The sequence below is a fragment of the Elaeis guineensis genome, chromosome 1 (assembly GCF_000442705.2).
Source record: "Elaeis guineensis isolate ETL-2024a chromosome 1, EG11, whole genome shotgun sequence".
NCBI lineage: Eukaryota > Viridiplantae > Streptophyta > Magnoliopsida > Arecales > Arecaceae > Elaeis > Elaeis guineensis.
In genome coordinates this window covers 79,593,638-79,604,801 of record NC_025993.2, presented here as the reverse complement: position 1 = coordinate 79,604,801, position 11,164 = coordinate 79,593,638, and the positions used below count along the sequence as shown (strand labels likewise).

Here is an 11,164-nt window from a genome sequence, read left to right as displayed (position 1 = left end):
CTGCAGCCGGAGTTGGGGACGAGGTCCGGCTCTCGTAGGAGTCCGGGCATAATCTACCTGCAATTGGAGTTGAGGGCGAAGTCCGGCTCCCGTAGGAGTCCAGACGAAGTCTACCTGCAATTTGAGTCGTGGGCGGAGTCCGGCTCCCGTAGGAGCCCGGACAAGGTCTGCTTGCAGCCGGAGTCGGGGACGAGGTCCAGCTCCCATAGGAGTCCGGGCGTAGCCTACCTGCAATAGGAGTAGGGGCGAAGTCCGGCTCCCGTAGGAGTCCGGACGACGCCTACCTGTGATTGAAGTTTTGGGCGGAGTCCGGCTCCCGTAGGAGTCCGGACGAAGTCTACCTGTGATTGAAGTTGTGGGCGGAGTCCGGCTCCTGTAGGAGTCCGGACAAGGTCTACCTGCGGCCGGAGTCGGGGATGAGGTCCGGCTCCCGTAGGAGTTCGGGCGAGGTCTTCCTGCAGTTGGAGTTGGGGACGAGGTCCGGCTCCCGTAGGAGTCCGGACAAAGTTTTCCTGCTGCTGAAGTCGGGGATGAAGTTTGGCTCCCGTAGGAGTCCGGACGAAGTCTTCTTGCAGTTAGAGTCGGAGACGATGTCCGGCTCCCGTAGGAGTCCGGACGATGTTTCCCTGCCGCCGTAGGTCGGACGCCGGTAGAATCCCCGAGGGGGCACTCCTGACACGAACTTCAGCTAGGGGGGTTTTACACCCAACAACCATATTATCATAGCAGTATTATCTAATCATATTCTCTCTGCGATCATATTATCATAGTAATATTATCTATGTAATGCACCAAACGTCTTGACTCAGCAAATAATCCTGTATTGAATTGCATACTGAATTTTCATTCTCATGTATAATCATATATGTATAATTACAACTTGCAAGTGCAGAGCTTTCTTCTTGTTGTTTATTTCCCATATATCCACAATCAATTGGAGCTGGCCGTCGGCATCTGGGATCTGCAGATAGGGCAGATGTTAGCGATCTCCAGCCAGCGGATGATGCACCGGCTGTGGAAGGTATGTGAACAGGGCATCCTGCTCACCTCCGCCTGGGCATCAAACTCCATCAAGCATATCACGCACTCCTCCTCCCGAACGCCGTCTCCTCGGCCATATGTGAAACGCTGCAGCCTCTCAAAACAAGGACCACCTGCCGGCACACCATATGATCCACCATGGCCGGCATCAAGAACATAATCATACACATCCCCAGCCATCTCCTCCTCTTCCTCCGGAGGATTCTCCAGCATCCAGTCATGCATGACTTCGACGTCTCCATTCGACTCAGCGGGTCCGAGGAGCAGGCCCACGTGGACGAGCAGCTCGAGCGCCGATACGGCCGTCATCTCCGCTGCGACTCGGGATGAGAAGCGGCGCAGCAGGACGTCGCAGAGCGGGCAAGTTGGTTGATGGACGCCATGGTTGTGGGTTGCCATGAAGGAGACGATCACCGGAAGAGCCCTGGGTAACGGGATCTGGCCCAGATGGAAGCGATGGATCGTGGTGGGGACGATGGAGAGGGTGTCGGCCGAACAGTCGAAGTAGGTGACGCGAATCCGGACGACGACTTGGGGTTGGACTTGTGGAGCGAGCACTCCACGGGCTGTCAAGTGGAAGACCGAATCTCCCAGGATGTGGCTCTCAGAAATCGCCATACTCTTCTGTCTCTTTCTTGACTCCGGTTTGCCGTCAGGAAACACAGGCTTCGGAACACCGAGGATGGCAGGAAATATATATATATATATATATAAGGCGGGGTTTAATTAAACCAGCGGTCTGATTTTCAAAAATTTCGAATCGATTCGTACGGATGGGATTTCAAGTCCGAGTGGGAATGGGAGGATACGGGGAGGGGCCTTGGTTCCGTAATCCGAACCTGGGTGGGATCGGATAGTGACTCAGAATGAGGAATACGACAGATGAAGCGAAAATAAAAGAATATTCCTGAGAACTACTACAATAACAAGAAGAGTAATCTAACCAAAAAAAAAAACAAGAAGAGTAAAAGAGAGCGGAAAGAAGAGAACAAGTGGTCATATTCCTTTCAAACAAACTCATGTAGAAAACATCGATAATTCACTGCCAGCATCCATTCATAGCAGCCTTTTATTTAGTTTTGTCTGCTACCTATCCCACTACAAATAGGACTATTCGATTTGGAAAAATATTTAATCCCAGTTTTAAATTGACCAACTGAACCCTTTTTTCCCCTTTTAAGACTCTCGAAATTGGTAATTTAAGAACCATTTTTTCCCCTTGAGTAAGTCTGGATTTTGGCCAAGCATGCATGAACCAAGAGTCAGTTGCTGCCAATGATATACATATCTACATGCATTGATTAATAGCATGTGTTCTACCAAAGTACATGAAACAAATACATGTCAGATCCATGCATTTCTGTTAATAATCATATCATGACAAGCTTGACATTATCACAGATATTGCAAAAGAAATAAGGCATCTAATGAAGTGAATGTTCATGAATGTCTGTCTCCTGGAGTTTCCAAGAAGTGCTTCTTAGTAATCTTGTGAGTATTTATTGCTTTTCTTTCAGTGTGCTATATTGTATTAACATAAGGGGGATAAAAAAGCTCGCTGCATATCTATGTTAAGTCTTTGTATGGAGTCATTTTGTAAGCAAGACAACAACATATTGAATAGAGAAACAATAGTGTTTTCACCACCTATCCTCTTAGCTTTACCACCTCCATATCCACTATAGAGGAATACAAGCATTTATATGCTTTTGCTATCCTTAACATAGTGGTATCAGAGCTAGTTAGTCTGGCAGTAGAAAATAGACAACTAGCTATCCCTCATCTTATCCACAATAATTTTGAGAAATATACTATATAAATGAAAATACTGTTTGGATTCCAAGATATTTGGGATTAGGGAGAGAAGGGCAATATTGAGACATAGGATGAAGTAGTGTCACACTATGCTCCAAAGGGATACTTCAAAGGATTCTAGACAAAGAAGGCCAAAAAGTCTCCTTACCTCATCTATCAAAAGTTTAGATGAGGCCACCTTTGTGAAGGTTGTGGCTGCAAGGATGGAACATCCCCTCCAAAGGTGTTGAGCAAGTGAAGAACCTCGAAACCCTTCATGGTGAATTTGAAACCCTATGTACAAAGGAGTTCAGGTCTATTTTTGATTACAAGATTCTTGACTTTTGCCAATGAATTAAGGAGAAATAGTGAGATATTGAATGACACGGAAGTTGTGGAGATACTTCTATGCTCATTGGATGCCACATAGTTTGTTCATGTGAGAATCAAGCTGAACATTCAACAATGAGTGCACATGGACTAGGAGCATATTTGTGAAATGGTCTTTGCGAGCAAATTTACAGTCCTTTAATCTTCTATATAGATTTGAAGGACTCTTGTACCATCAAATATTTCTACAGTATATCAGATTAGCTCAAGAATATCTCTAATTAGATTCATTATCAGTGTAATCTAACCCAATATCCAGTTCTAACTACATCTTTGAAAACAAATCATGTACTTGATAAGACATGCTTCAGAAAGAACAGTGGCACTCTTAAGCTCAATACTTTATGTAAAACACATTCATCAATATTCTTGTATATCCCACAATAGAGATGCTTTTAAGTTCCTAATATTATATCTAAACTTGAGGAATAACTTATTTATTTGAGTTAAATTTTAGCCAAGAGGACCCTCCAATTAGCATACTTGCAGGGAGTATTTCTTAGATTCATAGCAAAACTCCATAAGGCTCACTGTGTTGGTATCAGACCCCATACTGATACCATTCGATTATAGTGTCGATACATGGTTCAGTATGCATGAGATAATATATCGAGTGTTGGTACGGTATAAGATAGTTACATCAAAGTAGTTAAATTCTATTCAGCAATAAATTTCATTTATTTGACCCTTCTTCAGAAATATCATTTCTCATTTGCGGAAAACTAATCTTAAGTCTACTAGATAAGTTAATCACAATATTCTTGTACCAGCATCTATTTTCTTACTTTGCTCTTCTGATATGGATAAATGCTAGTTGGTTTAAAGTCCTCAACTGTGGATACTTCACTCTGGTAAACATTAGCACCAATTTGATGTCATCTCAAATTTGGTATACATATTCAGATCCAATGCTACAAGTTTAAACATTCTACTACCAGAAAAGGTGATCTAAAACTTTGCAAAAATATGGTCTTTGGAGTGCTTCTGAAAATGATTTTTCACTTGATGTCCCAAGTGAGCAAGAATTGAGGCACATGCATCATACAGTAGCTTATAGGATGCAAGGGTTCAAAAGTCATACAATTGTGGCAATTAAAGTGCTGGATTTAATGGTTATTCATCATTTCCACTGTTAGGAATCAGATGCTCGAGCAACTTTATATGCTTAGAAATCAATCGGCGATGAGTCCTTCGAGCCCATCAATCCCCAGAGACTTCTTAGTGACTTTGAATGTGATGGTTCAAGTTTACAGAAATTTTAAGTATAGCGCAGTATTCCATGGAACTAAAAGTATTTTTGTTTTCTTCCAAAAAAATTATTGCATCTATGCCATTTGAAGATATCTAGTCCTTGTAATAGCCTTATATCTACTTACAAGTCCTATAGAATTCCGGTATTCATAGGTAAAATTTCTCCTTTGATATGTTAAATTTCTCTTTGGGGTCATTGTCTAATCTTTTTAAGATATCTGACTCCATCCGAAACAAGAAATTTCCATCAACACTTTGAACATACCCCTTGCTCCTGTCTTGCATCTTTTATTACTATAAACCTCTATATATGATACAATTTGTAATTTTTGTGGCAAAAGATAATATTGAAAGCAAGGTTCACTATCTCAGTACTAGACCCCATACTAGTACTATCCTTTTACAGTGTTGGTATGTGGCACAGATCGATATGATTGTGTTGATACAGTATGGTTGTAAGCTGCTGGCAGCCCTCAATCTTCAGCTCTGTGAGTGCTGAAAGGTTCTTATGCAGCAGAGGAAGGGAATTCAACTTATCACGATCGGAAATTTCCAAGGACCGAAGAGCAGGTGGCAGCACTTCATGCAATGAGAACGGGAGCTCAGGACACTTGGATATAGACAAGATTTCGGGGGGGAGACAAGGATCTGCAAGCCCACCACCGACACATGCTGTGGGCAGTTTGTTATTGATAGTTCGTTCAGGACAGGCAAATGTTGATGCAGAGGAAGTAGTGTCATGTTAAAACAGCTGGTTACATGAAAGGTCTGAAATGTTGATGGAAGCTGATAATCTGGTGAGATCTGGAGTTCAGGTAATGCATACAAGTCCAAGCTCTCAAGGGAGGGGCAAACCCACCACCGAAGTGAGATTTGGGCAGTGCTCAATCTCCAAATCCTTCAGTTTAAGTAGGTTCTCATGGAGGTGTAGGACTCTTTAAGTTCTTGGACATGGAAATATTCAAGGACTGAAGAGTTTTGAGCTCTAAAGAGGAGGACCTGAGCTCGTTATTCCATTTGCCTCCCAAGTCCTAAACTTTTGAGTGATGGAAGGGCTGGAAGTGCAGTCAGTCCTTCAACATCTTCCATCTCCAATTCCTCTAGTGAGGATGAAAGGATGGGCAGTCCCTGCAACTTGGAGCAGTGTTTGATGGCAAGCCTCCGGAAGCGGGGGAAGTCCCCATCCTTGACTCCATTCCATTCAACATCTTGCAAAGCCTTGGAAGAATTTGCAGAAATGTGGCCCGAGAACTCGGACCCAACATGTTGGATCCCATTCATTTTGCCGACTAGAAGATCTTGGAGGTGTGGAAGCTGGCCAAGTGGCAGGAGGTATTTGCAATTAAGGCATTTGGAGAGCAAAATAATGGTCAGTCTGGAGAAGGTTTGGTCACCCAACCAGCCAGGAAATTTGGTACCGTAATAGGCTCAGACGATTAGTTCTCTGATATGGCTATTTGGTTGGAGGCTCTCAAGAACACCATCAGCCACAAACTTGTCAATGGTGGGACTATGATCAATAGCCTCATTTGTGCTTTGCCATGTTTAGGTTGTCTTCCTCGTTACCCTGCTCATCAGTATGCTTGCTTTTAGAACTATTGGGCTGGTCGCTATCTCGAACACTCCATGACAAGGCTAGTGTTTGTAGGTGCTCCTTGCCCTTTAACTTTGTGATAATCTGGACCAGCCACATAAATCTTAAAGTGATCAAAAAAAATAAAAAAAAACAAAAAAAATAAAAATTGAGATGAAGACTTTTGTTGAGAGTCTTCTTCTCCACCGCATCCGGTTAGGAATTGCACTCCTAGGGATGCCAAAAATCCTAAGAAGTCCTTTATAAATTCTATTCTCCCCCTCCAAACAGTTCATGATGAGTGCCGGTCCTCCTTCTCTCTTCTTTCTCTCTCTTTCTTCTTTGTTTTGCCGATTTTTTTATGTTAGCTCTAGAATTGATTTTGATGATGTCAAAAGATATTTGAGTAAAAATTATATTTACTTATGAATTGCTTGAGAATAGTTGTAAGTCTCCTAAAAGCTTAGTCATTTTGCTCATGAGCCCTAATACATCTTCAAGGAAATTCAAAGGCTATATTCTCAAGAAATACTCAAAGGCAAAAAAATTCAAAGGCCTTACTTTCAAGAAACATCAATTTCCCTCACTAGAAACCCTCAAAATTGGAAGTAAAGAAGTATAAAAATTAAAGGATTTAATCAAGTCTAGATGCGCTTCTTAATAAGTGAAAATTATGTTTAAAAATGCAAGTTTAGCCTGGAAACAAGTTAGAATAGGAAATATTGTTTAAAACTTCCTACGGCACGCTTGGCATGCATCTGAGCCAACCTAGTCTGAAGTGGAGCCGATCCGGTATCAGAAGATAAGAAATACAAAAATCTTCGAAATACAGAATAGATTTTCTAAGCTATCTTAGAGATCATCTTAATCGACCTAGTCTAGAATGTAGCCAACTTAGTGTAGAGAAGAGCCAACTCAATCTCAGAGGAAGATGTGTTGGAGAACGTAGGCGATTTTATGCATGTATTTTGAAACTTTTTCGAAAAAATTACAGCGGAAGATAACTAGATTATCAAATTAATCTAATATGTATATAATCTAATCATCAAATCAACCTACTTTAGGATCTATGACATGTTATGTTGCATATAAAATCTAAAAAATACTGAAGATAAAATCAGCATGCATGCATGTGAGCAGTAGATCACATCTACTTCTAATTTGAGTTCAGAACTCCATACTTGATCATAGGTCGACGATCTCTGCTGCTGAGAGACATGGTAGAAAAGATCCTTGTCGGTTGCTCGCTACTGCACATGCATTTGGCCTCTACAAAAAATTCACTCGAAGCTCCGATCTGATCGATCTTCTCGAGAGTGCTAACTCGCACGAAAATCTTCTTCTTGACTGATTTGGATCTTTTCTTCAAATCTCTAAAATCTTTTCAGAGATTGAAGATGGACTTCTAGAGGAGATGAAGAGGTGAAAGAAAGATGGAGAAGAAAGTATTTTTTCTCTAATTTATTCTCTCTTCCCAAACCCTTAGAACCAAAAATCTGAAATTCAGGTTTTTGCGCACACCCCAAAAGAGAGGACCCTCCTCCCTATTTTTTATGCTATAAACTATGTCCAAACTTCCACAATGTGAAGAGCTCTCTTCTGGCATCTTACACACACAAAAGAAACCATAAAAGCCCCTTTTATAGATGTGTAAGGAAGTGGGGTGAAGAGTCCTAGTGATCCTGGACTCTTACAGGATTCCACCTCCCTTCACAATTTCACATCCCAAAACATATCAAAAAAATATTGGACATCCCTTTTCATATTTTTTTTATGGTAAATCAGTCCTTTAGCTGATCTCCCATAAAACATCTCTTCAAAATCTTACACATATAAAGAGAAAAAAATTTATTAGCATGGAGAGGTTGATATGGATGAGAATAGATTCTCCTGATAAAGAATATTTTGAAATCTAATTTTAGAACTTTGTTTTTATCAAAACTAATTCAGATTTAGAGGTGAGATAGATAAGGGAAATGACTCTTTGGTGTAAAGAAATATCACACAAAACAATTTTGTGTGTAGAGATATATGGCATGCAAATTGGGTTGGCGTGAGGAGAAGAGTCCTATTCCAATAAAGACTCTTAATTTCTTTATTTGAATCAAACCTAAATTACATTTGGTTTAGCCCAAATAAAATATATAAAATCCAATCTAATTAGCTTCATAATTTTTTAATCAAATTAAAAATTGATTGAACCAAAGTCCTAATCAAATCAGAGATAATTCTCCCTTAGCGATTAGATCATCTCATAACCTAATCGGGTCAAACCTAATTGAATCTAATTCAATTAGATTTTATTTAATTCTCTTTACTCAATTAAATTGAGCTAATCAGTAATCTAATTACTAATTAATCCTTCATTAATTCACTAACACTTGGTAAATTAATTTTTTATAACTTTTGCATGTGGTAACCATTAATCGAATTGATGATTAAGCCCTTGAACGATTCTCAATTGTTGATCAGCCATATGATTAGTCAGAAACTTCTTTTAAGTGTGATCTCATAGGTTCGAATCTAAGCCGGTAGCACAAGAATACTTTCTGAACCAATCGATGTAACCATCTAGTAATGATGGCCTGACGTCCGGATAGGTTGAATGATGGCGAAGCAACATTCACGAACCTATTGGCGTATGGTTACCATATAATTCATCTCTTTGACCCTAATGCTCGAGGATGATCAAGGATTTAACTATCAATCCTAGATAAGTCATCCACATTATATTTCAATCTTTTTCAAATCCATCACATGGATTATCCGGGCCTAGATTTTGCTAAATTGAAATACATTGATACATATCTCCTACTAATTCAGAGAGGTCAATCCCATCTTGACTCATGCACCAACTTGACAAGTACTTGACTGCATCCAAAAATCTTTCGTTACTGATTTAAAAATTCAATTAGTCCGGCATCAAAGTACAGTGAGTTGCTTGCAAGTCATTGTGGTGATCTCAGGTTGAAAGGATACTTATACCCATACCCTTCACGAGTTATCCTTGACAGTAGAGTGCTCTGTAGTTGGTCACGTTCCATGATGATGTACTCTTATATCTCACCTGCATGCCATACCAGTATCTCCATACCATTTGATTACGAGGATAACCAACGCATATGGCATACAACAACCTACACTTGATATCGCTATCATCCTAGTAATAGCGTATCATTTGATCGTAAACCAATTTAAGGACTACGCGATAAATCTTCCTTATCGATCAAAGTAGTCCTAAGGACTTCATTACAATATAAGAGTTCATTAGAAGATGTATCCTTGTGATGAAAAATATCAAATAACTTTTATTATTTATCAATTCATATACAATTATAGTTAGCACAATCGTCACACGATTGACTTTAAGACACATTTCCCAACAAGATGAACATAGAAAGCAGAAGAGCAAGATAGAATGCTAGATTTTTGGCACCTACTGTTGAGCCGATTCATATTTTTAGTTAGCTGACTCAGTGCTATGATGAGCCGACTCAGTGAATACAAACAAAATAATGGATAGTTTTCCAAAAATTCTAAAATGTGGCAATTAATTTCAAATAGTTATTTTCTCATTCCAAATAACTATAGCATTAATTAAAAGTATTTTTTAGTCAATAAATATAAGGATTTGGAGGGAACTAACTTTTGAAACTTTGAAAGAAGCTTTGGAACTTTTTGAAGTACATTGAGTATTCATTCAAGAGAAAAGCGTGATGAATCAAAAAGAAAAAAAAGGAAGAAATTTAAAAGAGTCATAAATCCTGACCTTCCTGCATTAAAGATAAATTGAAAGAGAGAAGGAGTGTGTGAATTTCAATAAGCAACCATTGAGAAGAAGCACTGAGAAGAAGTACTAAAGACTACCTTAACTCTCCAGCACTCAAGGAAGGAGTTGATGCGCTCTTGTCACTAAAGAGATCAAAAATACTATTTTCACTGAGCTCTTAATTCCGTAGAATAGGATGAGTCGGGTCGATCCACAGAGATCTTAGGCAGTTGTGTTTGGAACTTAAAGTTAAAGAAAATTTAAGAATTTTATGTGTGCTGAAGTTGTTGTTCAAAAATTTTAGAAACTAAGTAAACAAGAAAAATAAATTCTAAATTAATGATAGAGATGATCAAATAAGAAAGATCTCAGAGATTACGAATCATTCTTTTGCAAAACAAATTTTAGTACTCAAAATCATGCAAGGATGGTTTATTGTCAATGATCTTTGAGTATAATATATCTCTATCTGAGTATGAACCGTATCTTTTGGATTATGGCTCATCCTTTTATGAGTATTGTTGGGTATAAAATACCTCCCCAGCCGAAGTTCGTGTCAGGAGTGACCCCTCAAGGATTCTACCGACGTCCGACCTTCGACGACATCTCTCCGGTGGCCGAGCCTCCTCGACATTCTCAAGTTCTGCCGATGGATAAACTCCCACCGACGTAGATCGGATTCTTCACGATGAACGGACTCCACCTAAGTTTCTACCTGCTAGGCCTCATCTGGACTCCTACGGGAGCCAGACTTTGTCCCCGACTCCGACTGCAGGTAGACTTCATCCGGACTCCTACGGGAGCCGGACTTCATCCCCGACTCCGACTGTGGGTAGACTTCATCCGGACTCCTACGGGAGTCAGACTTCGTCCCCGACTCTGACAGCAGGTAGACTTCATCCGGACTCCTACGGGAGCCGGACTTCGTCCCCGACTCTGACTGCAGGTAGATTCATCCAGACTCCTACAGGAACCGGACTTCATCCCCGACTCTGACTGCGGGTAGACTTCATCCGAACTCCTACGGGAGCCGGACTTCATCCCTGACTCCGACTGCAGGTAGACTTCATCCGGACTCCTATGGGAGCAGGACTTCGTCCCCGACTCCGACTGCAGGTAGACTTCATCCGGACTCCTACGAAAGCCGGACTTCATCCTCGACTCCGACTGTAGGTAGACTTCATCTGGACTTCTACGGGAGCCAGACTTCATCCCCGACTCCGACTGCGGGTAGACTTTATCCGGACTTCGTCCCCGACTCCGACTGCAGGTAGACTTCATCCAGACTCCTACAAGAGCCAGACTTCATCCCCGACTCCGACTGCGGGTAGACTTCATCTGGACTC

General features: G+C 40.8%; 1 protein-coding gene across 1 annotated transcript; it reads right to left on the bottom strand.

Annotated features, from left to right (window-relative positions):
• Positions 1-910: 910 nt before the first annotated feature.
• On the bottom strand, positions 911-1,659 carry LOC114913494 (uncharacterized). The gene has a single exon (XM_029262163.2). It carries the CDS (start codon positions 1,657-1,659, stop codon positions 931-933), a length of 729 nt encoding a protein of 242 aa, XP_029117996.1. The 3' UTR covers positions 911-930.
• Between the last annotated feature and the right edge of the window lie 9,505 nt (positions 1,660-11,164).